This window comes from Tilletiopsis washingtonensis (assembly GCF_003144115.1).
Source record: "Tilletiopsis washingtonensis strain MCA 4186 unplaced genomic scaffold FA09scaffold_16, whole genome shotgun sequence".
Lineage (NCBI taxonomy): Eukaryota > Fungi > Basidiomycota > Exobasidiomycetes > Entylomatales > Tilletiopsis > Tilletiopsis washingtonensis.
The window spans coordinates 25215-50830 of record NW_020312013.1 but is presented as its reverse complement, the minus strand read 5'-3'; the positions used below and the strand labels follow the sequence as shown (position 1 = coordinate 50830).

At 68.6% G+C, this 25616-nt stretch overlaps 10 protein-coding genes across 10 annotated transcripts; 4 read left to right on the top strand and 6 right to left on the bottom strand.

Annotated features, from left to right (window-relative positions):
- Positions 1-38: 38 nt before the first annotated feature.
- Positions 39-1921, top strand: FA09DRAFT_361726 (TRAUB-domain-containing protein). Its single transcript, XM_025745393.1, has 4 exons — positions 39-804; positions 869-1421; positions 1476-1557; positions 1612-1921. Exons 1-4 carry the CDS (start codon positions 160-162, stop codon positions 1796-1798), a joined length of 1467 nt encoding a protein of 488 aa, XP_025596838.1. The 5' UTR covers positions 39-159; the 3' UTR covers positions 1799-1921.
- A 225-nt stretch (positions 1922-2146) lies between these two features.
- On the bottom strand, positions 2147-2984 carry FA09DRAFT_339935 (carbonic anhydrase; the record flags this gene model as incomplete). The annotated part of the gene is made up of 3 exons (XM_025744266.1): positions 2147-2255; positions 2343-2649; positions 2705-2984. 3 exons carry the CDS (start codon positions 2982-2984, stop codon positions 2147-2149), a joined length of 696 nt encoding a protein of 231 aa, XP_025596837.1.
- A 1148-nt stretch (positions 2985-4132) lies between these two features.
- FA09DRAFT_331065 (hypothetical protein) lies at positions 4133-9299 on the bottom strand. Its single transcript, XM_025742855.1, has 7 exons — positions 6981-9299; positions 6263-6925; positions 6015-6207; positions 5818-5958; positions 4827-5762; positions 4553-4770; positions 4133-4455 (listed from the first exon to the last, which is right to left on the bottom strand). Exons 1-7 carry the CDS (start codon positions 9067-9069, stop codon positions 4313-4315), a joined length of 4383 nt encoding a protein of 1460 aa, XP_025596836.1. The 5' UTR covers positions 9070-9299; the 3' UTR covers positions 4133-4312.
- A 2612-nt stretch (positions 9300-11911) lies between these two features.
- On the bottom strand, positions 11912-13845 carry FA09DRAFT_299744 (hypothetical protein; the record flags this gene model as incomplete). Its single annotated transcript, XM_025740305.1, has 6 exons — positions 11912-12136; positions 12187-12529; positions 12581-12797; positions 12847-12923; positions 13181-13253; positions 13641-13845. 6 exons carry the CDS (start codon positions 13843-13845, stop codon positions 11912-11914), a joined length of 1140 nt encoding a protein of 379 aa, XP_025596835.1.
- A 500-nt stretch (positions 13846-14345) lies between these two features.
- Positions 14346-15429, bottom strand: FA09DRAFT_299721 (CDP-diacylglycerol--serine O-phosphatidyltransferase; the record flags this gene model as incomplete). Its single annotated transcript, XM_025740303.1, has 3 exons — positions 14346-14885; positions 14935-15160; positions 15338-15429. The coding sequence occupies 3 exons, from the start codon at positions 15427-15429 to the stop codon at positions 14346-14348; spliced, it is 858 nt and encodes a 285-aa protein (XP_025596834.1).
- Positions 15430-16050: 621 nt separating this feature from the next.
- On the top strand, positions 16051-18789 carry FA09DRAFT_361721 (hypothetical protein; the record flags this gene model as incomplete). Its single annotated transcript, XM_025745392.1, has 4 exons — positions 16051-17319; positions 17371-17523; positions 17578-17694; positions 17748-18789. 4 exons carry the CDS (start codon positions 16051-16053, stop codon positions 18759-18761), a joined length of 2553 nt encoding a protein of 850 aa, XP_025596833.1. The 3' UTR covers positions 18762-18789.
- A 49-nt stretch (positions 18790-18838) lies between these two features.
- FA09DRAFT_331061 (Aldo/keto reductase) lies at positions 18839-20519 on the bottom strand. Its single transcript, XM_025742854.1, has 2 exons — positions 20144-20519; positions 18839-19945 (listed from the first exon to the last, which is right to left on the bottom strand). The coding sequence occupies exons 1-2, from the start codon at positions 20439-20441 to the stop codon at positions 18933-18935; spliced, it is 1311 nt and encodes a 436-aa protein (XP_025596832.1). The 5' UTR covers positions 20442-20519; the 3' UTR covers positions 18839-18932.
- Positions 20520-20694: 175 nt separating this feature from the next.
- On the top strand, positions 20695-22016 carry FA09DRAFT_320582 (hypothetical protein). The gene is made up of 3 exons (XM_025740984.1): positions 20695-21462; positions 21524-21672; positions 21720-22016. The coding sequence occupies exons 1-3, from the start codon at positions 20892-20894 to the stop codon at positions 21963-21965; spliced, it is 966 nt and encodes a 321-aa protein (XP_025596831.1). The 5' UTR covers positions 20695-20891; the 3' UTR covers positions 21966-22016.
- A 265-nt stretch (positions 22017-22281) lies between these two features.
- Positions 22282-24544, top strand: FA09DRAFT_299599 (S-adenosyl-L-methionine-dependent methyltransferase; the record flags this gene model as incomplete). Its single annotated transcript, XM_025740293.1, has 10 exons — positions 22282-22669; positions 22724-22822; positions 22880-22983; positions 23037-23106; positions 23161-23393; positions 23446-23510; positions 23570-23781; positions 23834-24120; positions 24176-24382; positions 24446-24544. The coding sequence occupies 10 exons, from the start codon at positions 22282-22284 to the stop codon at positions 24542-24544; spliced, it is 1764 nt and encodes a 587-aa protein (XP_025596830.1).
- On the bottom strand, positions 24485-25518 carry FA09DRAFT_331059 (catabolic 3-dehydroquinase). The gene is made up of 5 exons (XM_025742853.1): positions 25422-25518; positions 25197-25355; positions 25052-25140; positions 24909-24997; positions 24485-24850 (listed from the first exon to the last, which is right to left on the bottom strand). The coding sequence occupies exons 1-5, from the start codon at positions 25498-25500 to the stop codon at positions 24769-24771; spliced, it is 498 nt and encodes a 165-aa protein (XP_025596829.1). The 5' UTR covers positions 25501-25518; the 3' UTR covers positions 24485-24768.
- Between the last annotated feature and the right edge of the window lie 98 nt (positions 25519-25616).

Below are 25616 nucleotides of genomic sequence, written 5' to 3'. Positions count from 1 at the left end.
CGCCTCCAAAAAAGTTGCCCGCCGCCGCCGACCGTCACCTCTCACTCCCACTGCCGACTTTCGCCTACGCCGCACCTCACTCTCGCCGCCTTTGCACAGCCCTGTGCACATCAAGACTACGCGTCGCATCGCATTGCATCGCACTGGGCCCGCGCCGCAATGTCGCTCGCCGCCCAGCTCGCCGAGCTCTCGCGGCCGGCGCCCAAGCCGCTGACGCGCGACGTGCTGGCCTCGGACGACGAGGCAGCCTACTCTGGCGGCTCGGACGATGACGATGCCGGCGGCTCATCCGACGACGGGCGTGCCGAGCCGAACCGCGATCACTACGAGAAGGTAGCGCGCTCGCAGCGCCGCCGAGCCGCGCTCGACGAGACGGGCACGCTGCGCTCGGCAAAGTACCGCGGCGAGACGGTCAGCGCGCGCAAGGCGCTCGGCGCCGAGGAGAGCGACGAGGCGAGCGACGACGAGGAGGAGGCCAGCGAGGAGTCCGAAGAGGAGCTCGAGGGAGACGAGGACGAGGAAGAGGCAGGCAGCGACGCTGGCCCGGCAAGGGCACCCTCGCCGCCCTCGCGCGTCAAGTCGCTGCGCTTTGCCGATCCTTCCTCCTCGGAGCAAGCGGCTGATCCACGCACGCTTGCCGGTGCGGCGGCGTCGGATGCCGCGCTGCTGGCCAGCCTGCGTGCACAGAGCGCTGATGACGCCGAGCGTGGTCGTGCGGTCCGCGAGCTGCGCGCGCTGTGGGAGGGTGCGCTGGCGATGCGCATTCGGACGCAGGCGTTTGTGCGTGGCGCTGGACGGATACGAGTGAGTGCACTGCAGCTGAACGAGAGCAGCGCGAGCTCGCTGTAAGCTCACGCTCTCCGCACAGCCGACCGCTTTGAACGCTCTCCCCGACTTGGACGACGCCGCACAGTCATCACACGCCGAGCTTCTGAGCACGCTGAGCGAGCTCGAGGCAGGTCTCTTCGCCACGCGTCACTCGCTCGTCTCTGCAGACGAAGACCCCGACCTCGCTGAGGCATACGCGGGCGCATCCAAGAAGCGCAAGCGTGCCTCGTCTGCCGATGCCGAGGCCGCGCATCTCGCCAGCGTCGACAGCTTTCTGGCGCTGCACGACGAGACGAGTCGGCGTGCCTGCACTGTGCTGGACGCCTGGAGCGTCGGCGCGCAGGCTGTCGGCGCCAAGGAGCTGCGCGCCGTGAACCGCGGTGCGGGCGAGCAGGTGCGCACGGCCATGAGCGGCGATAGCGCAGAACGCCTCATTCGGCGCTCGCGCATCTGGCGCGGCGATGCACGCGTGGGCGAGGAGCAGCGCGAGCAGAACGACGAGGCGGACCCGGAGGTCTTTGACGACTCGGACTTCTACGCCACGCTGCTGCGCGAGCTGATCGAGAGCAAGGGAGAAGGCTCGAGTGGTGCAGGTGAGTGTGGCATGCAATGAAGACCCTCGCTGCGGTGCTGACGTGACGCTGCAGACCCCTCATTAGGCCTGCCGGTGCGGTCAAAGGCGCCGAAGCGGGCCGTGGACACTCGTGCCTCAAAGGGTCGGCGGTTACGGTGCGTGTTTGAATCACATCGCCTCAGCGAGCACAAGCTGACTGTCTGCTTCAGCTACGAGGTGCACGAGAAGGCCGCACACTTCATGCCGCCCGTGCCGCGCGAGACATGGACGACGGAGCAGCGGCAGCGCCTCTTTGCGCAGCTCGGCGGGCTGCGCATCGAGCCGACGGCCGTCGAGGCAAAGAGCGCGGCAGCGCTGCCAGAGGTGGACCTTGGCGGGCTGCGTATGTTCGGCTGAATGGCATCGCTCGTCACCGGGCTTGGAGTGTGTGATGCCAGTGGACAGAGCGAGCTCGCAGCGTGTGAGAGCTTTGGCTCAGAGTCCGCACACACGACAGAGCCAGAACCACCTCGGCCGTGTAGGCGACACCGCCAGCTGGCTCTACGCCAGAGCTGCCTTGACTCACATTGCTCTGAATCACTGGCACTCTGAGTCCCGCGAGGCATTAAGTATCGGCATGTATTGGGCGTCGGCAAGTCAGGGCACAGTAAGCGTCTGGAAGATGAGTAGCGCGGCAGGGCAGCGTCAAGCCTCTAAGCGGCTTGCACAGCTGTCCGCACGAAGCAGAGTCGAGGGGCCGGCGCTCTACGACGAGTGCTCCTTGTGCGCGCCGTGCTGGTGGTTGTGCGTGCCGTCGCAGGCGCGCGACACGCCCAGGTCGTGCAGGCGGCCCGTGGAGATGTCGTGGATCCAGCTGGCGCGGGCATCGGTCAGTGACAGGCCTACCAGTGCAGCAGAGTGCCGCATCCGCCGCAGTGCTGCATTCCCGCGCGTGACTCACCCGTGCACCTCGATCTTGGCCGTCGGCTCGCCGGGGAACGCCGTCTTCTTGCCCTGCCAGTTGGCCTTGACGACGTCGCTCTCGATGATGTTGTCCATCTGCGCGCGCACGTTGGCCTCGGTGACGAGCTGCAGCAGCTCCGTGTCGCTCTTGCCCTTGGCCTCGTCGGACGCCGCCACGTCGCCCGAGAGCTTAACCAGCGGCGTCAGGTAGCGCGCCAGCGACGACGAGGGCAGCGCCTGCGACGACTTGGCCGTCTGCAGCGCGGCGGCGACACCACCGCACGACGTGTGCCCGACGCACACGACTGGCAGCAGCACGTCAGCTGCGGCAGGTGCTGCACGGGCGCCGCAGCGACTCACTCTGCTCGACGCCGAGCACCTCGACGGCGTACGTGAGCACGCTGTTGGCGCTGTCGTCGAGCTGGTTGAACTGGCCGGCGATGTTGCGGTGGACGAAGATCTCGCCGGGCTTGGTCTGGCACACGACGCCCTCGGGCACGCGCGAGTCGCTGCAGCCGATCCAGAGGATCTTGGGCGTCTGGCCCTTGGCCATGGCCGCCAGCAGCTCCGGCTCGTCGGTCTCGGTGGCGTGCACCCACGACTCGTTGCGCGAGAAGATGCTCTGCAGCAGCTCACGCATGGCGGGCGAGGAGGCGCGGGGTGTGGTGGTGCTGGGCTTGGTGGGCGGCGCCGGCTTGGAGCTGGCGGCGGAGGAGCAGAGGCGGGCCGGTGTGGAGGCGAGGCGAGTGGTGGTGGCGGCGGTGGTGGTGGTGGAGAGGCAAGGACGGATGAGAGCAGCGAGCGTGCGCGACATTCGCGGAGGGCGAGGCAGTGATGAGGGGCGAGAGCTGAGATTGCGCATCGGCCGTCGGCGAGCAAGAGGCTTGAGATAGAAGCTCTCGGCGCCCGGCGCTGGCCGCTCGCTGCGTTGGGGCGCGCCTCGCGGGCACCGGCGCGCGGCGACCGAGGCAGCAGAGCAGCACAAGCTCCCATCGCGCCGCGCACGGCTCCGGCGTTAAACTTGGCTCGGCGTCGGCGCAGCAGCTCGCCTGCGTTCTGCTCTGCTGCCTCCTGCTGCCGCTTCCTCCTGCCGCCGGCCACAGCGATCCGGCGGCGCAATCTCGCCCGGCGTGCACTCTAAAATGTAATCGAGAGCAGAGCCAAGCCGGCGCCAACGTGGCACACGACAGACGATCGCCAGCCAGCGCAGGCAGGCCGCGAGGATGGCCGCGGCCGTTGCGTTCGCTGCGTCTGCACGATGAATTCAACAGCCTCGTGCACGAGCAAGATCTGCAGCGCGGCCGCTCGCGCTTGCTCGCGAAACGGCGCAAGAGCAAGCCTGCCTCGCTCCGCCAGCTCCGGCCGAGCAAGATGCTGCCGCGTTCGGAACGCGGGAGTCGCTGCGGGCGTGCGTGCCTGCTGCGTGCCCCCTGCCAAGCACGACGCCCAACGCCCGGCGCTCACTCGTCAGGGGGCGGCGTCGCAGATGCGGCACGCCGAGCTTTTCTGGACTTAGACTCATCACGCAGCACTTGGAAGGCAAGACTGCCACGTGTGCTCGCACTGCTCAGGGGCATGGCTGGGGGGCGTCACGGCCGGACCGCACCACGTGCCCGCGGCGCCAGATCGGGAGCTGGCGCGAGCAAGCCTCGAGATCGGCGCGCTCCAACAGGTGCAGCGACAAGTCGCAGTGCATCAGCACCGCTGCGGTACCGTGGAATGCTGTAGTGCGAAGGAGCAAAGATGGCGGGAGAGAAGTCGACGCGACAGGCGGCTCCAGACGCAAGAGGATTCGTGACGGTCATCTATTGATAGTCGCAGCGCCAAAGACGCAGTGCGCGTGAGTAGTCGTGAAGGTACTAGCGGGGCTTCTGTGATGGGTAGACATGTACAGGAGTCATGAGTGGATGCAGAGTACACTGGCTAGCGAGACGAAGAGACGGAAGGAAGAGGGACGCAGCACGCCGCTCATCGGTTGGCGAAGCGCAGGAAGCGCGCCGCAACGAGCGTGGCGACCATGTTAAAGGCGATGAAGGCAACGACGACGCCGATGTTGCGGCCGCGCTCGCTGAAGGCAATGTCGAGGTTGCCGAAGAAGTCACTTCCGGCGCCTGAGGTTGGCTCGAGTCAGATACAGAGGACTTTGACCGCGCAGCAGTTCTCTCTCTCTCTCCCTCTCCCTCTCGCTCTTCCCTTCCTTCTGCTCACCGTATTGGCAGTACAAACATCCAGTGCCGGTGGCATCTGGGTTGGCGAGGTAGCCCGTCGAGCGGGAGAGGAACTCGCCGGCCCACTGCGCGCAGGTTTGCTGGCCCGGCGGCTGGAACGTGACGAACTCGGAGGCCTCGCAGCGGATGTCCAGGCCCTCGAGCTCGTTGGTGATGAGGCCCGAGATGACGTACGTGACGGGGTTGAGCCAGTACATCCTGTAGCGGGATATGGGGTCAGCAGTGGGCAAAACAATGACCAAATCAACACTCGCCACTGGCGCCAGAAGTAGGTGATCTGCGGCTTGGGGATCGTGACGCCGCAGAAGAGCGAGAAGATGATGATGATGAACGGGTTCCACACCGACGCGAGGTAGATCGACGGGTTGACGGCGGCGACGAGCTGGCCGAGCGACGTGGCGAAGAACTCGACGAGGAGCAGCATGGCGAAGAAGTAGCCGGCGCGGTCGGAGCCCGTCTGGAAGCCGGCGGTGAAGTAGAAGAGGAGGAAGTAGACGAGCGCGCAGGCGATCGAGTACGGCACCTCGGCGAGGATCTGCGCGCTGGCAAAGACGGTGCCGCGGTACATCTTCGAGCTGTCCTCGCGCATGAACGTGCCGCGCGCCATGATGTAGAACGGCTCGATCTGCGCCAGGATGAGCGCGGGGAGCACGGCGACCATGAAGAGCGAAAAGACGCGGTACTGCAGCGTCTGCACCGAGTTGCCGAGCTGCAGGAAGAGCAGGCCGGTGATGAGCGCGATGGCCGCGTGCTGGAAGAGGCGCGTGAACTGGTAGTCGGGCTGCCGCCACGAGCTGACGGCCGTGCGCCAGAAGACCTGCTTGAGCTGGTACATGTAGGGCGTGGCGTACTCGAGCACCTTGCCCTCGTCGCGCGGGTTGGCGAGCGCGTGCTCCTTGATCGCCTCGATCTCCTTGAGGTTCTCCTGGTACAGCGTGCTGTCGAGGTACACGTCGGCCCAGTCGCGCGGGCCGACGCGCTTCTGCGAGCCGGCACCGATGATGTCGAGCATCGCCTCGGCCGGGTTCGCCGTCTTCTCCATCGGCGCGCCCTGCTCCTCGAAGTACTTGACGAGCTCCTGCGAGTCCTTGCCCACGGGGCCGAAGTACACCGTCTTGCCGCCGCGCTCGAGGAGCAGGAGCCGGTCGAAGTTCTCGAAGAGCAGCGACGACGGCTGGTGGATGGTGCAGCTGCGAGACGCGCGCCGTGAGCTGGGCTGTCGTAGCCGATGGCCGCTCAACTCACAGAATGGTCATGCCGGCGGCGGCGAGCTTACGCAGCAGGCGCACGATCGTGTACGCGCCCTGGCCGTCGAGGCCGGACGTCGGCTCGTCGAGGAAGAGGAGCTGGTTCGGCTTGGCGGCGAGCTCGACGGCGATCGTGGCACTGACAGGGAGAAGGGGGTAAGAGATGTGTCCAAGAAGAGACGCAGTTGCACTCACCGCTTGCGGTCCGCGACACCGAGGCCGAAGCCGGGGAAGCCGATCGACGCGTTGGCAATGTCGTCGAGCTCGAGCAGCTCGATGATGTCCTCGACGAACTGGTCCTTCTGCTCCTGCGGCACGTCGTACTCCTGGCGCAGGTTGGCCGAGAAGCGCAGCGCCTCGCGGACGGTGGCCGTGTGCTCGTGAATGTCTGGAGATGGGAGTGTGAGCGAAGGGGTAGGAGGTGCAGGCCGCTCGACACTCACCCTGCTGCTCGGCGTAGCCGCAGCCGCGCTGGAAGGCGAGGCCGACGGGCTTGCCCTCGATCAGGCGGTCGCCCTCGATCTTGCCAACCGACTTGCGGTCAGCGAGCACGTCCAGGAGCGTCGTCTTGCCGGCGCCCGAGGCACCCATGAGGGCCGTGAGCGTGCCGGGCTTGCAGTAGCCGTCGACGGAGTTGAGCAGCTGGCGGTTGCCGCCCTTGACGGGCACCGTGTAGCAGAGCTTCTCCCACGTGAACGCGCGGCCCTCGACGTCGATCTTGACCTCCTCCTTGTCGGCCTGGGCGCGGCGCTGCTCGAGGCGCTCGTCGAGCTTCTTCTCCTCCTTGTTCGGCTTCTTCTTGATGACCATGGCCGCGTTAAAGCCGCCGCGGGGCAGGAACTCGAGGCAGGCGCACGTAATGGCCGTCAGGCCGAGGAAGAAGATGATCTCGATGCCGAAGTTGAGCCAGAGGTGCCAGCGCTGGTAGCCAAACGAGGCCCGCAGGTAGTCCATGCCCGGCACGATGGGGTTGCCGGGCACGGAGCCCGCGAGCGTGCACACCTGGTTGGCGCCGAGGCCCGCCGGATAGCCCGCACCCGTCGGCACGATGCTCTCGCAGAGCAGGTCGAGGCGCATGAACTCGTTGATCATCAGTGCCTCGAAGCCTGAGAGGGAAGCTGTGAGCTGCTGTGCGTCTCGCAGGCCCGCCGCGGCACTCACCGTAGTAGACGGGGTTGATGTAGGAAATCCAGAAGAGCCAGCGCGGCATGGCGTCGCGCGGCGCCACGTAGCCGGCAAACACGACGAGCGAGACGATGATCACGGCGGCCAGGCGCGCGGCGACGTCGTACGACTCGCACACGGTGCCGAAGAGGGCAAAGAGCGCGCGGAAGGCGTAGTAGGCGATGATGACGTTGATGAGGAACGTGAAGAAGGCGCCCGCCGAGTAGTGCAGGCCGGCCATGAAGTAGACGATGAGCGAAAAGGCCGTCAGGCGCGGCACGCCGAGCGGCACGTCGGCGGCGAGCTGCGAGATGGTCAACGCCGACGGCCGGAAGAAGGCGAAGCCCGTCTGTCGGTACAGGATCGGACGCCCGCCCATCTGCGTGGGCAGCTCGCTGAAGGCCGTGAGACTGTTGAACAGGAGCGAGATGAAGAGGACACCGCCGCGCGTAAAGGCGCCGGAGCTCGTGACGGGAAGCTGGTAGAAGAGACTGCCGGCAATGAGCGCGACGGCGATGGCCGTGGCGTAGGAAACGAAGATGTCGCGCTTGTCGCCGATGATCATGCAGAACTGCCGGATGGTGAGGGCGCGCACCTGCTCGAAGAAGCTGACGGTGTACTTGCTCTGCTTGCGCACGCCGCGCGCCTTGTCCTCGGCGACGGCCTGCTTGAACTCCTCGGTCCAGCTCTTGTCCTGCGCCACCTCGGCCTCGTAGTCGACCTTGGCCTGGTGCATGCGCTTGTAGATGTCGCTGTTGCGGAACGCCTCCTCGAGCTGCTCGGGCGTCGAGGGCGTGTTGCTCTCGTCGTGGCCCTCGGCGAAGCGGCGCGTGTACTTGTCCGTGCAGCCCGTGCAGTAGTCGGCGCTCGTCTGCCGCGGCATGTCCTCGAAGCCGAGGTCGATGAAGTACTGGCGCGCCTCGGTGCGCGGACCAAAGTACACGCAGCGGCCGTCGTCGATGACGAGGACCTTTTCGAACTGCTCCCAGATGCCCTCGCCGGCCTGGTAGAGCGTGACGAAGGTGGGCGTCTGGATGATGTTGGCCAGCACACGCAGGCTCTTGGCCAGGTCGAGCGCCGTCGAGGCGTCGAGGCCGCGCGAGGCATTGTCCCACGCGAGAATCGAGGCGCGCGAGCAGAGCATCTCGGCGATGGAGACACGCTTGCGCTCGCCGCCGGACACGCCGCGCACAAAGGCGTCGCCGACCTTGGTGTCGCGCGTGTGCTCAATGTTGAGCATCTTGAGGATCGTCGTGAGGATCTGCTGGCGGTAGTCGTGCGCCGTCTGGCCCTCGACGCGCTTGCCGGGCGTCTTGAGGCGCAGCGCCAGCATGATCGTCTCGGCGACGGTGAGCGTCGGGTAGTGCTGGTCGTCCTCCTCGTTGTACACGAGCTCGCCGCGGTAGTGCTCGGCAAACTCGCCGCCGTCGATGCCGCCGTACTTGATCGAGCCCTTGACGGCGCCGTAGCCGCTGTGGTTGTGCGTGATGGTCTTGAGGAACGTCGAGCAGCCGGCGTTGGGCCGGCCGAGCACGAGGCACATCTCGCCGGGGCGCAGCGCGCCCTCGAAGCCCGTGAGCAGCTTGCGCTCGCCAAAGTCGAACAGCTTGACGCCGAAGAGCTTGAGCAGCGTGAAGACCGGGTAGCCGAAGTTCTGCACGACGGCGTCGGGGAAGGTGCGCACGCCGAGCGTCATGCTGCCGGCGCCGATGACCTCGACGTTGTCCCACACGACGCCGAGGCGCTTGCGCTTGATGCCGGCGCGCGACGACTCGCTGGTGGTGGAGGCGAGGAAGTCCTCGAGGTTGAAGTCGTCGTCGTCGGCCTCGAGGTCCTTCTCGCCGCGCGCCGCACGGCTCTGCTGGCTGAGGGTGCGGCCGAGCTCGGCGAACTGCGCCTCGGCCTCCTTGACGTTGACGCCGCCGGGGCGGCCGCCCTCGCGCGGGTGCGAGTCGTCGCTGTGCACCGACGGCGCCGCCGTCGTGGCGCGCGTCTCGGGGCTGGGCGTCGCCGTCAGCGCCGGCGCGGCCTGGGGCGCCGTGGCCGGAGCCGGGCCGGCGGCCGTGGCCTGGCCGTTGTCGGCCATTGGTGGTGAGAGAGAGGGAGAGGTGTCGCTAAGAGAGAAGCTGCCTGCTGGGTGCGGTGCAGGAGCGCAGCGCAGGACGCTGGGCGAAGGACGGCGACGGGCGCTTGCGAGAGGGCCGCAGAGGGTGTTTGTGTGAGAATGGGCGAGAGCAAGAAGGCGCGAGCGTCTTATACGTCTGCCGCTGCGGCTCAGCTTACGGCCGCGTGCCTGCCTTGGCTGCTGCAGCTGCGATGGAGGGCGGCGCCGGGCGCTTCTCGCATCGGGAGCTGGACGCCGTTGCGCAACGCGGCGCTGCGGACGGGCCGTGCTCGCTCTCGCAGCGACGCGGCGCGGCCGGATGGCGCTTCCGGCCGCCCGGCGTGTTGACTGTGCAAAAAGCAGCGCGGCACGCGCGCAGTGTGCTGGTGGCCGCGCACCACTTTGCCCTCGCTCGCGCCGGCCCGCGGGTTGCGGCGGAGTGCCACATGCGCACGCCAAGCGTCGCCCCTCCGCGGGAGCGCTGCGCCGTCCGACAGCGGCACCGCAGCGGCGGCGGAGCTTCCGCACCGCGTCGCACCGACGTCGACAGCACCAGCACCAGAGCGGCAGCAGAGCAGCGAGTGAGCTCGTGCGCCATCTCACACGCCGACGCAGGGCAGCGTCAGAAGAAGCAGCAACCGCCGGACTGGGCCGCCGCCGCGCGCGTGCCTCGGGGCGCCACTGCCGTTTGATGACTCGCGCTGAGCTGGCCCTGGCCCTGGGCGCGCCGCAAGCGTGCCTTGCCTCTCCCTCCGCTGCGCCTCCTGATGGCGGCGAGCACGCCGGCCCGACGCCTCTCAATTGCACGCCTCGTTCGTGCGCTGCTGCCTGTCGAGCTTGCCAGCCTGCCTGCGCACTGCTGCCGACCCCGAGCGCTGAACACGCAATTTCGATGCGAGAGCGAGGCGCCGCGCACCGAGCGCGAGATCTGCCGCACGGCTGCGCTCTCCCGCGTTGGCGCTCCGCCGCATCTCGTCCGCGCAGCGGGGCAGCAGAGCAGTCGCCTGCTTGCGGCCGAGAGGCTCGTTCATGCAGATGACGCACGCTGCGCTCGCCGGCGGCCGGAGCGACGTCGATCCCCCGCCTCGCGCCCTCGCTGCTCGGCTCGCCTGCTCGTGCCCATCCGCTGATCTCAGAACTCTGCGCCCCGCCAAGAAGCGAGGAACGACCGAGAGCGGCGACGGCGAATCTGCAGCGCGCGCCGTGGAGCCGACGAGGACGCCTCTTGATGCGGAGCACTCGCTCCGACGCTGCGCTCAAGACGTTGGAGCTGCGCGGAGGCGGGAGAGCGGCCGCTCGCCCTCGGCTACCGCGACCCGAGGGAAGCTGGCGCACCAAAGCGTCGGCCTGAGCGCAACACCTCCTCGCGTGCCCAGCACGCAACGCCGCCAGTCTCGTGACTAAGTCCCTTCATGCGTCCTCCCCTTGCGCTGGCTGCGGTGTACCCTGCAGCTTCCAGCAGATCTGTGCTGGGCGCCAGAGCGGCAGCCACGGGCTCGGATCTTCTCGAGTCAGCGCCCCAAGACGCCGCAGCGCCGGGTGCTCCCATCCGCTCCCTTCTTGCCTCCGCCGTCGCGCAGCCGGACCCCGAGGCCCGCACTCCGCCGCCGCCGCCGCCGCCGCTGCACCGCATTTCTCGTCTCGGCGCTCGGCCGGGGCGTCAGACGGCGCGGCTCGGCCCCTATGCTTGCGTCCTGCTGCTCGCTTTGGCAACGCCACAATGAGCTTAGCAGCAGATTGCACGAAGAGAGGGCGTCGTATGAGGCGCTTAACTCCGTGCCTGGTGCCTGAGCATGCCCGAAGCTGACGTGCAGCCTCGGCCGCCGGCGAGGTCAACGAGGAGAAGGCCGAGGTGCGGAGAGGGCAACACGCGGTGTCTTTCTGCTCTCCACGTCGAGTCGATGCGAGGTCAAGCCACGAAGAAGCCGCTGCTCTCGGCGGGAGCACGGGACATCCCCCCGCACTCGAGGCTCGTCTGCGCGAGCCGGGCCCAGCAGTCGGCTGCGACGAAGTCCGAGCGGCAGCATGCCTCTTGCCCACGCTTCGCGCGACGGCGGCCCTCCTCAAGGGCCATGAGCCCAGGGGTCTCTGTCAGGAGCTCGGCTCCGAGCTCCGCGCTGAAGACCTTCCCGTCTGGTTCGACTGCGGCAAGTGCTGTCGCTGCTGGCTGTTGCCCAACCCGCGACTCTTCTTGCACCTCGAGCGGCTGAGGTACGCCGAGAGCACGCGGGTCATCAGCACCCAGTCGACTTCACGCTTGCGCCCGGTCGCGGATACCCTTCCGCTCAACATCGGCCGGTGCTTCACACTGACGCAAGCACGAGAGTTTGCCGGCTGGCACGTCTCTGCCGCATCATTAGGGTCGACAGCCTGAGCATGAGCTCAGCAAGACGAGCTCGAATCAATGGGCGCGCCCAGGCTCCTCGTCTGGCCTCGCCGAGCCCGGTCTGGCCTTCCCCTTCAAGCCGCCTCGTGCCTCTCCATCTTGCGCATCGCTCTCATCGGCAACACATGCGTGCTGAATAGCGCTGATGGGGATGACGGAGGCGCTGTCGTCGCGCGCTGGTGCCTAACGTGCCTACTTGAGGTACGTGCAGCCGCCCGCCGGGCAGCTGCCCTGCGCTGTGCGTCTCCTCTCGGCAGGCTACATCATCGTCTCGCAGCACCGCCAATTGTGACGGCAATAGATCCGCGATGCAGCCGATGCTGCACGAGCGACGAGCTCAGAGGAGCAGCCGGACTAAGTCACAGAGACCACGCGGTCGTGCGTGACACAGAATCGCATTCGCGCCCTCGGTGCGCGGGGCCCCGCGATGGGTGCTGCCTAGTCGAGGTCGAGCTCCTCCTCCGCCGACGCAGCAGGCGCCTCCTGCTGTGCCCGGCTCTGCGGCGGCGGTGGCTGCCGGACGGGCGCCGGAGCTGGCGCACCGCCAGCCGCCGCGCCTGCGCCGCCGCCGCCCATGAGCGAGCTGAGCATGTCCTGCATGAAGTTGCCCTGCGGCCGTTGCGGGCGGATGTCGAAGTAGAGCGTCGAGATGGGGTCGATGGCCTGCGCACAGGGTGAGCGTCCGAACACGCGAGAGCTCGGAGCAGACGCACCTCGCCGACAAAGGCCTCCTCCTGCAGCGCGCCGCCCTCGCGCTCGTACTGCGCCACGAGCTGGCCCCACTGCTGCTTGAGCGCGTCGGGCACGGGCGCGCCCGTCTTCTTCACCGACACGGCCTGCGCCACGAGGGCCAAGAGCATCTGCGCAAAGTTGAGGTCGGCGTTGCCCGTGAGGTAGAGCTGCACCTGCTCCGCCGGGCCCGTGCCGGCCGGCGGCGAGAAGGCCTTGGGGTTCGGCGTCGTGGGCAGCAGGAGCGTGGGATGTGCGGAGCAGAGAGCAGAGACGTAGGCGGCGAGGAAGGCGCGCGAGGCGGTGAGGGCGCGCGCTTGCAGCAGCCTGCGAGGAGCGTCAGGATGCCACCACGAGTGTGAAGCCAGGCGCACTCACGGCAGCAGGCCACGCAGCGCCCAGCGGCCGGCGTCTGTCCGCAGCGCAGCAATTTTCTGCGCACCCGCATCGGTGGCCTGCGCCTCGAGCCAGCGCAGCTGCATGGCCGCAAAGCGCTTCGGCGCCTCGGCGTCGAACCACTTCTTGGCGTCGGGCACGCTCGGCGGCTGCGCCGAGGCGTGCAGGTAGTGCGTCTCGGCGGCGTAGTAGGAGCCCTCTGCTGCGTGTCAGCCGAGCTGGGAACGATCAGGCAGAGCGCGACGCACCAGCAGCGAGCACGTCGGCAATCGCCAGGCGCAGCAGTCCATCGCCGAACGGCATCGACGTCACCTGAATCGACCACCTGCGCGCGCGAAGTCAGCAGTCATGGCCGAGAGCAAGAGTGCAGGAGGAGACGTGCCGCGGAAGCACCAAAGCAATCTCTCTAGCACTGGGCGGCGATCATTGCCCGCGCAGATACAGAGCAGCGCAGCCCTTCGGTACGACTACTGGCACGTCTCCAGCTCCCGGCGCCTCTCTTGCAGGTGTGTGACAGCTTCCCGCTACGCCGCCAAACCCTGCGCTTTTCCCGCCGCCACACTCGCCGCCGGGCATACGCACTTGATGGCAGCGTCGAGGAGCTTCTTGCGCCAGAAGTCGGGCGCCGAGAGGCGCAGCAGCGTGGCGATGCGCTCTGGAGCGCGTGAAGAGGAATGAGCGAGATGAGCGAGCAAAGCAGAAGAGACGAGTCGCAGCGACGATCGCGCCACGTGTCGCCGACTGGCCGGGCGCCGACCTGCGAGCCTAGGATGCCGTAGACGCACCGGCCTGCCGCCATGTGCGTGCTGCCAGCCGGAGATCTCACGTCACCCCGCTGACCACTCGCTCTGTGACTCTGCGCATCACCTGCAGACTGGAGGGACGCAGACAGCGCAGCTGGCCGCCATTCGTCGCCTCGCCTTCTGCGTGCGCCGCTGCCGCCGCACACGTCTCATGTTCCTGCCGGACCGGAGCCTCGTGCGCCGCAGTGCCGCCTGCTGCCGCACCTCGCCGCCCTGCCGCACACGCGCCTGCCACTCACCGCGGGTCTCCGGCGAGCTCTCGAGCGCGCCCTTGCTGTACGCGTCGAGCATCATGACGCCCAGGTCGCAGCCGCTGCCGTACTCCTTCTGCTCCAGGAGCGACTTGGCGCCGTCGTACAGCGTCGTCACAGCACCGGCATAGTCCTTGCGCTTGATCTGGCGCACGGACGTGGTGCGCAGCTTCTGGTGCAGGTCGTACGACATGGTGCGGGAGGATGGAGGACGGGAAGAGGGCGGCGCGCTGCGAAGGTCGCACACCGTCGGCGCGGCGCACGCGCCTCCAGCAGCGCCGGCCGCTGTTCCCACGCGCTGCGCCACCGCCACGGCCGTCCCTGCCGGCACTCAGACTGCAGTCGGCGCAGCCGCCGACAGCATCCGCTCCGCCTGCGCACGTAGAGGAGGAAGCCGCCTCCAACACCCGGCGCCGCGGCGCTCGTCGCCCGTGACGCAGCTTGCACAGCAGTGGCATGCAGCATGCTCACACCGCAGCACTGCGCTTGCTCGCATCAGGCACACGCCACGCGTCAGCTTCGGCGGCTCGGATGCAGCGGCAGAGCGAAGCTTTTGTATTTGCACACGGGCGCGAAGGCGGAGAGATGGACAGGTGAAGGCGAGAGCAGTCTTGGGCTGCAACAGGGGGATGGAGGAGGAGCATAGAGGAGAGAGAGAGAGAGCGAGCGCAGATGCGGACAGACCCAGCACACTCAGGGCTTGGGGATGCGGATCGTCTTGCTCACCAGCAGGCCGCTCCAGACGAGCCACACGAGGCTCAGCGTGTGCAGCTGCAGCGTCGCGTACGCGGCGGCCGCCTGTGCCGTGGCGTGCGCCAGGCCGATGCGGCGCAGCGCGCTGAACACGTGCGGCGCAAGGTCGAGGCCGATGACGCCCAGCGGCACGCCCTTGCCGCCCTGCGCGCCGGGGATGTGGTCGCGCAGCGCGCCGGTGAATGTCAGGCCCGAGATGCGCTCCTTGGCCAGCGCAATCGGCAGGCCGCCGGCGTCGACGCGCCCCGCCAGCAGGCACACGGCCATGCCGCCGACGAGGATGAGCGAGCTGGGGATGGGCAGGCCCTCAAAGTAGCGCGCCTTGCCCGACGCGTCGTGCGGGATCGACGCCGTCGTGACGTTGAAGCGCGCGAGGCGCGCAATGCCGCAGCACACGAAGCCCGTCAGGATGACCGTGTCGAGCGGCGTGCGCAGGCCGAGGGCAAAGGCGGCAAACGCGGGTGCGCAGCCAAACGAGACCTGCACAGATGTGAGCCGCGAGGCAATGCGCGTCCTTCGCACCACTCACCGAGTCGGCCAGACTGTCGAGCTCCTGGCCAAGCATGCTGCTGCTCTTGCGCCAGCGCGCCACCTTGCCGTCGAGCAGGTCGAAGATGGCGCCGAAAACGGGGAACCAGAGCGCCGTCCAGGCGTGCTTGGGGTCCGACGTGAGCAGGTAGCGCGCCGAGGCAAAGAGCGACTGCGCGCCGCAGAAGCCGTTCATGAGCGTGAAGGCGTCGGCAAGGTGGAAGTTGCTGCGGAGGGGGTCAGCGTGTGGTCTAGAGAGGGCCAGCGTGTGGTCTAGAGGGGCCAGCGTGTGGTCTAGAGAGGGCCAGCGTCGCAGTAGGGCATCCCCTCCATCTCGATGCATGTGTGCTGTCACACTCTCGCCTCTCCGCTGCCTCTCCCTCAAGCTACTCTGCCACACGCACCGCACGAGCGAGAAGTGGCCGGGCGTCTCGACGAACTGCTTGAGCGCCTTGTCGTGCTCGGCGTCGACGTCGGCGGCGGCGTGTGTCTGCATGACCTGCTCGGCGCGCGCCTGCTGTGCCGCGGCGGCCGAGCGGCGGCCTGCGGCGGTGAGGTCGGCGGCGGCGGCGTGCGTGGCCTGGCGGCTCGTCATCTGTGCGGCGGCGTTGGGTGCGAGCGCGGCAGCGGCGGCGGCGTGGGCGACGGCGTGCGAGGCGCCCGTCGGGGCGACGCCGGCGGACGGGTGGGCGGGGAGCGCGGCGAGCGAGGCGGCGAGGGCGCGGGCGGCGTGCGGCGCGGCGAGGACGCCGGAGCTGTGTGCGGGGGCGGCGGTGAGGGCGGGGTCGAAGGAGCGCGCGACGGTGCCGGGCATGTATGGTGGTGGGAAGGCAAGAGTGGGAGCACCCGCCGCTGCGCTTCATCTCGCTGCCGCCGGCCCCGAAAGCGAGGCGAGGCCCTTCGCCTGCTCTGGTGGAGGCGCAGCGCTGCGAACGGGCCCGCTGCCAGCGGCACGTGCGCGCCCGGAATAGCAGCAGCTGCTTGTAGTGGCCGCACGCGCCCTTGTATTCGCGCCTGTTGGATTCAGCGCGCCTCTCGCGCGAGACGCCGCCGCGACCTTCTCGCCGAGCCCTCTCCACCACCTTGCCTCTGCACCTCCTCCTCCGCGCCGGCCGCGATGGCCTCCTCCTCCTCCTCCGTCGCAGGCAGCGCCGCGGCCTCGACGCGCGCCCTGCTGCACGCCGCGCTGCCGCCGCTGCTCGACGCGCTCGCCGCGCTGCCCGCCGCATCTGCGTCGCTCACCGCGCCCGACGAGGCGCAGGCGCTGCTGGCGCCGCGTGTGCGCGACCTCGCCGCCCAGCTCGGCCCGCGCGACGGCGACGTGGGCGACGTGGTGCGCGACGCCACGCACCTGGCGCTGCGCGACGCCGTGCTCGATGCACTGCCCGTGCACGCCGCCGCCACGGGTGCCGCACCCGGCGTGTACCTCGACGACGGCGCCGCACGCGCCCTCTTCGACCGCCTCGACGTCGTCGTCGCCTTCGACGAGGCGGCGCTGCTCGACGCCGCGCAGCCGCTGCTGCTGCTCGAGGAGCTCTTCGACGCGCTGCCGCTGCCGTCGTGCGCCGTGCTCTTTGCCTACCTGCGCTCGCGCCTGCACCTGCTCACCGTCGCCCTCTCGCCGGCGCGCGGCAAGGGCCTGACGCTGCTGCGCACGTGCAACGAGCTGCTGCGCCGCCTCTCCAAGCCCACGCGCCCCGACACGGTGCTGGCGGGCCAGGTACTGAGCCTGCTCAGCGCCGTCTTTCCGCTCGGCGAGCGCAGCGGCGTCAACCTGCGCGGCGACTTCAACGTCGAGAACCGCACGACGCTGCAGCCGCTGCCGGCGCCGGCCGAGCAGGAGCGATCACCAGAGGGCGAGGATGCGGCCATGGCGTCGCCGTCGGCCGGCGCCACGCCCGAGGCGTCAGCCAGCGCGCTGCCGGCGCTCAACACGCCCGCCGGTCTCAGTGCCGTCTGCGCGGCGCCTGCCTTCTATGCCACCTTCTGGTCGCTGCAGAGCTTCTTTGCCAACCCGGCGCTGCTCTTTGCCGAGTCTGTCGTGTCGACACCGGACGGCGCTGATCCGGCGCCGGACGGCACCCCAGGCGCCATGAAGAGCCTGCGCATCGCCACGCGCATGACGCTCGATGTCTTCGTCGCCGCTGCCAAGCAGGAGCGCCTGCTCGCCGGCGCAGCAGCATCAGACAGTGCTGCCGCGCGTCTTGCAGCTGCGGCGGCAGCAAAGGAGCGTGAGAAGGACAAGGCTGGCGAGGAGCGGCGGCCGACGGCCGGCGGGCAGCTGAAGCTGCAGGAGCAGATGGAGGACACCGAGGCAGCTGGCGAGCGGCAGGACGAGGACTTCTTCCCAAAGTACTTGACTGGCCGGAATTTGCTCGAGTACGAGGTACGTCTCCCTGCAGAGCCGACTCTGCCCGTGTGCTGACACCCAGCACAGCTCCGCGATCCGCTCTTCCGGCGGCACGTGCTCGTGCAGTGGCTCATCCTCTTCCAGTACCTGCTCTCGCTCGCCAAGGCGCCGCGCGAGAAGTGGGCCACGTGGAAGAACAAGGCGCTGATTGTCGCCAACTTTACGCTCTCGGAGGCAGACGTGAGCCGGGCGGCATGGGACTGCGAGGATGTGTCGCTGACAGCGCCTGCGCAGGACTTGTGGATCCGCACGACGTGGCGGGAGATTGTCAAGGAGCTCAAGACCATCCCGCCCGAGGGCAAGGTGTTCTCCGACTCGGTGCTGCTGACGCTGCGGCGAGAGGCACGCTGGGTGAGTAGCTTCTTCTCATGCCGCCTCTGCGGTGCTGACTTCCGTGCCTGCAGATCACATGGAAGACGGAGAACTGCCCGCCGATCGACCGGCCCTCTCTCTCCGCCGCGCACATCCTCTCTACCGCTCAGGCAAGCGTCCGCGCACTGCGCGCACCCAAGCGCTTCCCGCACGCGCTCGGCACTGCTGCGCTCTCCTCATTGTGGGAAGAAGGCCTTGCGCCGCCAGTACCGCGCACGCGCAAGCGGGAGGACGACGAGGGCAACGAGATCGAGGTGTTGGAAGACGGGCTCGATGACCTGGAGATGCCGCCGCGCGTGCCAGACCTGCAGCACTACGCCAAGCAAATTCGCCTGCAGGAGGACCAGGCGAACAAGCGGCGCAAGGCACTCGAGCAGCCCACAATACCCACACCAACGACGGTCGCACGCACCGCCGACGAGCTGCGCGCCGACGTCGAGCGCGCGGCAAAGGAGCGCGACGATGCACAGCTGGCGGCCATCGAGGCGAAGCGGCAGAGCCTCAGCTGGCGCGCGCTGCGCCTGGCCGCCAAGGAGCACCTCAACCTGCTGACGCCGGCCATCGCCACCGACGATGTGACGCGGCTCATGCTGGCGATTGAGGAGGAGCGCAACCCGAAGCCCAAGCCGCCGCCTACGCCCGCCGCCGCTGCGCCGACCGCCACCACGCCGACGGCCTCGTCGCCGTCCAGTCAGCCGGCAGCGATGAACCCACGGCACGCAGCACTAAAGGACGAGGCGCAGGCCGGTGCCTCGGCGGCGCCCTCGCCGATCCACGTTGTGGTGCCGGACGTGCCGCGCAGCTCGTCGCCTGCGCGCGCGCCAGAGGACGCAGAGAAGGCGGAGAAGGCCGCGTCGCAGGAGGACGAGACGATGAGCGCTGCCGCTGCGGCTGAGGAGGCGAAGAGCGAGAAGCCGGCGGAGCAGGCGGCATCTCAAGAAGCGCCGAGTGGCGCCGAGGGGACAGGCAGCGAGGCCGTGCCTGTGGCAGAGCAGGCCAGCGAGGCGCAGCCGCAGGAGAAGGACGAGGAGATGCGCGATGCATGATCAGACGCAATGCACAATGTCACCACCTGCTTGTCTGAGAGCCTGCCGATGAGACACGATGCGGGATTATGAGTACGGTGCGCCCAGAGGTCTAGATTTGCGAAGGTGTCGCCGGTGCGGGAAATACAGGTGCGAATAGCAACACGGAGGAGAAGGCGGGCAGAGGCCCATCTACGGACTGCTCCAGCACAGGTCCATCACTTGGCGCTCGCGCATGACTTGCAGCACCGCCTGCTCGTCCCGCTCCAGCTCGTCGTGGCGCTCCTGCAGCGAGCGCCACGCCTGCACGGCGGCGTGGACGTGCTGCACGCTCGCCATGCCGACCATCGTCGGCATGCGCTCGCCGGCCGGCGGCGTCTTGATGCCGTAGCGCAGCGCCGTGGCGGCCATCGCCTTGCCGCGCGCCTCGAGTGCCGTGCTCGCCTCGTTGCACGCACTCTGCAGTGCCGGAGACGCCGGGTGCCACGCCGGCCTGGCCGACGTGAGCAGGCCCATGGAGAAGGGCCCGCCGTTCATGACAAACGGCGCCGTCCACTCGCCCTTGAGCGCCAGCTCGGCCGGCGGCGGCGCAGCGAAGAGCGGCACGTACGCCGGCAGCAGGTCGCAGTGCAGCACGTGGTTGGAGTAGGAGAGCAGCGCGTCGAGCGGGCGCCCGAGGCGCGCAAAGGCGAGGCGCGAGATGCGCAGCAGCACGGGCAGCGGGTAGCCCGAGATGCCGACGTTGCGCACCACGCCCGCATCCTTGAGCGCGAAAAGCTCGGCGAGTGCCGCAATGCACGCGTCGTCGCCCTTGCCGTGCGACACGCCCCAGTCCGACGGCGCCAGGCCGAGGCTGGCGCGCACCGCGTCCGAGGAGAGCGCATCGCGCGCTCCAAAGCCGGCGTCATTCGAGGCGCCCACGGGATCGACGACGAACTCGACGTCGTGCAGCAGCACCACGTCGAGGTAGTCGGTGCCGAGGCGGCGCAGGCTCGTGGCGACGCACTCGCGGATGCGCTGCGGGCGGTAGTCGAAGTCGGCGGGCTCGGGCCCGAAACGCCCGCACTTGGAGCTGAGGTAGTAGCTGGCGCGCGGGAACTCGGGCGCCAGCACGCGCAGGATACGCCCCAGGATCACCTCGGACGGGTAGTAGTAGGCCGAAGTGTCGAGGCAGCGGATGCCGTAGGCAAAGGCGAGGCGGATCACTGCGCGAGCGTGTCAGCCGCAGCTCACCGAATCAGCTAGATGGTGCATGCGGCCGCCGCTGGCGCTGGCGTGTGTGTGTGCGGCACGCCGTTCGCCGTCATGACCTGGCGCATGCCCGTGCAGTACCGCTCTTCGGCTTCACACGCAACAAGCCGCTCTGCCCTCTGCGCACGCTGCGCCGCCACGCCGCCACTCACCGTCGAACGGCTCGCGCCCGAAGATCCAGCTGTCGGCGGCGTACTTGCCGGCGCCAAACACGCCGCCGCCGGCAATGAGCGGCGGGCAGCCGGCGCGGAAGGGCGGCAGTGCTGTGGCAGGCGAATGGCCATTGCTACCGCTGCTGCCATTGACGCCGTGCGCCGCGTCGCCGTTGGCCAGCGCCGGCGGCCAGGGCCACGCACTGCCACCCTGCGGCTTGGCCGGCGCGAGCTCGTCCAGGTCCGGCAGCGCGCCGAGTGTGTCGGGCGACGGCGAGCGCGAGGGAAAGGGCGCCATGGCTGCGTGCTGTGGTAGGAGCGAGGTGCGGCCGAGTGGACAGGACGCCGCGACGCAGGCTCGGCGATGATGGAGGCGGGACGGAGCGAGTGCGGAAGCGCGTGCAAGAAGGCACAGGCGGGAGTGGAGGACCCGCTTCGGGGTGCTGACTCAGCAGCCTCGGCGCAACTTCCGCGGGAGGCAAGCTCGGGTCCGCGTCCCGGCGTTAAGGCGCACAGTGCGCTTGGCACGGACAGCCGACGCCGCGCGACGTCGCAACCTCCTCACCGCCATCACCCGCCAAGAGTGCGCAACCGCACACGCAACACACTCGCTGCATCGCGCAGCACAGGCACCCGAGGCGGCCGCAGGCGGTCGCGCTGCAGCGTCGAGCGCACAGCGCAGCCCGCGCCACGCCACGCCACGGCCAGCGCTCCTTCACGCGAGGCGTCAGCCGTGGCCGAGCGCGCGATGATCCGTGCTCCACGGCTGCCCGGCTCGGCGTCGCGCATCGGCGAGACGTCCAGCACGCACTATCTCAAGCCACGCCCGTCGCAGACACTGGCCGCCGGCACAGACGCACCGCTGCCGCTCGAGGCGCTGCTCGGCTCGTGGCACATCTGCGCCTCGACGCTGCCGCTGTGGGATGCAAGGCGCAGCGTGATGGCGTACTATGCATGGCCGATACCGCCTGCAGATAGCGCAGCCGTACGCCTCGTCGCGGTCCTGGCTTCATTGGCGATGCTGCTCTCAACGCCGCACGGCCCACTCTGCGTTGCACCGGCCATGCTGGGCTTCCGGCGCACTCGTGCGGCCGTGCCGGCTTGGCTGCTCGCACTCGCACTGCTCCGATCTCTGGACATCGCACTCGTGGCGCTACTGCCTGCGGTGCTGCTCACTGCCGTGATCTGCGCGCCATCCCCGCTCTTCCTCGACGAGATCACCTCTAAGCCACGGCGGCAGGGCCACTGGTCATTCACGCCAGCAACGCTGCGCGGCCAGAACATGTGGGACACAAAGCGTGGCGGCCAGCCCGGTGGAAGTGAGTGATGCAGAAAAGATGACTCGGCTTCGTAGCAACAACTCATGTCCAACTCTCGCAGACCTGGCGTTCGCATGGCGCGGGCGCGGGTGGATGCGGCCGCTGAGCGCCCGCTGGCAGGTGCTGGGCTGGGGCCGGATACCGCAGCGCGACGCCACGACTGGCGAACTCGTGCCGCAAGGGTGCACCGATGAGCCGGACTGGCTGCTTGTGCGTGTGCCTCCTGACGGCCGTCGACCCCCGCTGACGCCGCGCAGACGTACTTCGAGGCCACGAGCGTCACGCCCGTCGGCATCGACATCTATGCGCGACGTCCGCTGTCAGCACAGCAGCTCGCAGACGTGCGTCAGGTGGTCAGATTAGCTGTGACGAGCAGTCTGTCAATAGAGCCGAGGCGCCAAGAGTGCACGGACGAGTGGCGCTGCCTCGAGGCGCTCGTGGCACAGCTGCGGCCGGTGCCGACTGAGACCTCGCAACAAGGGATCACGCAGCAAGCAAGGTGAACAGGGCATCGCATGGCCACAGCATAGAAATGTCACGCACTTGCACCTCGCATGCCAGCCGGCGGGAGAGAGGCAGGGCCAGAAGCAGTGGGCAGGGCAGCGTGCGGCTGACTAAGCACGAAATGTGGGCGGCGTGGCTCGATGGCGCCGCGGCGCGCGAGAAGAAGTGGACCGGCAGCGCTGTCGGGCGTGCTTCTCACCCGTATCTCCCTCCAACGCTGTGCGACAGCCTCTCCTCTCGAGGCGCCAGTGCATGCTCCTGCTCCCGCGTCTTGCCGCACGCAGTCTGCCTTCCCTCTGCCGCCGCGCTGTCGCCATGAGCGCCTCGCCTGTGCCGTCTGCGGCCGCGGCCGCCTCCACCTCTGCTGCCGGCGCTGCCCAGGCCCGCTCCGGCTCCAGCTCGCCGGTGCACAAGCGTGCGCGCCGCGACGAGGCTGATGCTCCTTCTGGCTCGGCTGCTGCGACTTCTGCTGCTCCGTCCGCTGCGGCGGCGCCGCGCACTGAGCCGACCAAGGCGCTGGCGGCGCGCAAGCGCGGCCGTGCCGCACAGATGGCCAAGTTCGGCGTGCCGCCCGTCGAGCACGACGTGCGCCGCCTGCTGGGCGCCGACGTCGTGGCGCGCCTCGAGGCCGAGGGCCGCGACTGGGAGCTGCGTGCCTCGGGCGAGGTGTGCGACGTGCGCATCGAGACACTCGGCAGCGGAGGTGCGTGAAGCTAGGGCGGAATGACGAAGCCGCGCTGACCGGCGTGTGCTGCAGGCGACGGCCTGGCAAAGGCGCCGAGCGGCGACTGGGCCATCGTCGTGCCGCACGTGCTGCCCGGCGAGCTGGTGCGCGTGCGCTGGTGGAGCAACGAGCGTGAGTGCCGGCGCGAGCCAGGCCGAACTCCTCGCTGATGAGCCGCGTATGATGCAGGCATGTGGTCCAAGGCGGACCTGCTGGAGGTGCTCGAGCCGTCGGAGAAGCGCCTGCCTGCGCCGTGTCCTTACTTTGGCCAGTGCGGCGGCTGCCAGTACCAGGTGCGGCAGCGTGCGGTGCTTGCGTGCCGCGTGCGGTGCTGACGCTTCTGCAGATGCTCTCATATGACGAGCAACTGGCGCACAAGCAGCTCGTCGTCGAGCGCGCCTTCGCCAACTATTCCGGTGCGTCTCGCTCGAGCCATGCACCCGTGCCTCTCTTACACCGTTTGGGCGCAGGTCTTCCCGCCGAGCTGCTGCCGCGCATCGGCGCGACGCTGCCGTCGCCGCAGCAGCTGCGCTACCGCACCAAGCTCACGCCGCACTTTGACCTGCCGCGCGAGCTGCGGCGCGGCAAGGGCGGGCGCGCGCCAAAGGGCGGCATGCCGTCGGCCGGCGAGGTCGAGCAGATTGCGCGTGCGCTGCCGATCGGCTTCGACCAGGTCAAGGGCAACGGCATCCTCGACATTGAGGTGTGTGCAGCACCTGCCGCCGACTGCTCGCCATCTAACAGCATGCGTCCAGGAATGCATCATCGCGACGCCGACGATCAACGAGGCGCTGCCACGCATCCGGCAGGGTGTGCGCGAGTGAGTGCAGAATGCAAGTCCCTCTCTCGTGCCACCGAAGCTCACCAGGCCTCTCCCAGCCGGATTGCGTCGTACAAGAACGGAGCCACATTGCTGCTGCGCGACTCCTTTGTCAAGAACCCGGCAGCCGATGGCGCAGCAGCGACAGAGGTGGTGCTGGACGAGGCCCCTGCGCCAGCTGCTCCGCGCGAGGAGCTCTCGGAGGTCATCACGGATCATAAAGCAGTGGTGCGGGAGCGCGTCGGCAAGATCATGTTCGAGTCGCCCGCAGGTGAGAGCCGTCTGCGCGTGCTAGAAACACATGAGCTGACGTCCGGGCTCAGGCGCATTCTTCCAGAACAACCGCTCCATTCTGCCCTCGCTACTGAGCTACGTCGAGGCCGCATTGCGAGCGCTGCCGGCATTCTCCTCAGAGTCGCAGGAGAGCCGGTTTCTCGTCGACACGTACTGCGGCAGCGGCTTCTTTGCCCTCTCGCTCGCGCACCTCTTCTCGCGCGTCGCAGGCGTCGAGCTCAGCGCCGAGAGCATCGCCTGCGCCACGCGCAACGCCACGCTCAACTCGATCACGAACTGCGAGTTTCTCGCTGGCTCGGCCGAGGCCATCTTCGCAGTGCGTGCCCTGCCAGATGCGAGAGGAGACAGCGGCTGATTCGCGCCCGCCGCAGAAAATCAAGTTCCCCGCCGAGCGCACGACGCTCATCATCGACCCGCCGCGGCGCGGCTGCGACGACGTCTTTCTGACGCAGCTGCTGCGCCTGCGCCCGCGCCTCGTCGTGTACGTCTCGTGCAACGTGCACACGCAGGCGCGCGACATTGGCCAGATCTTGCGCGGCGAGCCGCGGTACGAGGTTGTGAGCGCGTGCGGTGCCGACGTGAGTTGTCGCGAAAGACGGGTGCCTGGCAGCGCAGGCTCTGACAGCTCTCCTTACACACAGCTCTTCCCGATGACATACCACGTCGAGGGCGTTGCGGTGCTCCAGCTGCGCGACGAGGTACCGACCCCTGCGACCGACAGCGCTGCAGTCGCGCCCTGAGTGCAGCTGGCCCCAGCTTGCACGGCCGATGCGTCGCTTGTCCTGCTACACCAACCCTGCTAGGCTCCACGCTGCCTAGATGGAGCTCCGTAGTCATTGCATGCATCTCCATCGCTGTCCGTCGTGCCCATCCTGAGTCGCAGACTGTGACAGACTTGCCCGTGCGCATCCCTCTCGATGCTGGACCTCATGCGCCAGCGCCTTTGTGCCCCTCCGTGTTCGCCTTACGTCGGCTTTGCGCCCATCTTCTCCAGCCCGCCCTTGCGCAGGTTGCGCGCGCAGTGGTCGATGGCCGCCGTGTAGCCGCTGTGCGGGGCGCGTCAGTCAGCGCTGTGCGTGCAGAGCCGCAGGCGCGCAGACGCACTACGTGCCAAAGCCGAGGATGACGGCGCTGGCCTTGTCGCACAGGTAGCTCTTGTGCCGGAACTCCTCGCGCGCGTGTGTGTTGGAGATCTGCGGCAGAGCTGTGAGCGCGCGTCCGCTTGCAAGCGCTGCTCAGCGACGCACGTGCAGCTCGATGAAGGGGCACTCGATGCTGAGCAGCGCGTCGCGCAGGGCGACGGACGTGTGTGTGTATGCGCCGGCGTTGATGATGACTGCGCAGGCGGGTCAGCATGGCCGCCGGCACAGCCGCATGTGGCCGCCCACGCACCGGCCTCGGTGCCATCGAGGCGCGCGGCGTGGATGCGGTCGAGCAGCGCGCCCTCGTGGTTCGACTGGAAGGCGTCGAACTTGATGCCCATGCTCTCGCACTGCGCGCGTGCGCGGCCCTCGATGGTCTCGAGCGTATCGCTGCCGTACTTCTCCGGCTCTGCGCCGGCGTGTCAGCGAGGCGTGCAGCAGCAGGTGGAGGGTGCAGCGGCAGCGCCGCACGCACCGCGCGTGCCGAGCAGGTTGAGGTTGGGCCCGTTGATGAGCAGGATGGAGCGCGCGCCGGCGTACTTGGGGGCAGACATGGCGACGAGTGGCAGCGGGTGTGGTGGTGGAGGAGCAGGCGGCATGTGCGCTGGCAGACGTCGGGCGACCTGCGGGCCGCACAAAATTAGCGCTCCTCCGAGCCGGAGCGGCGAAG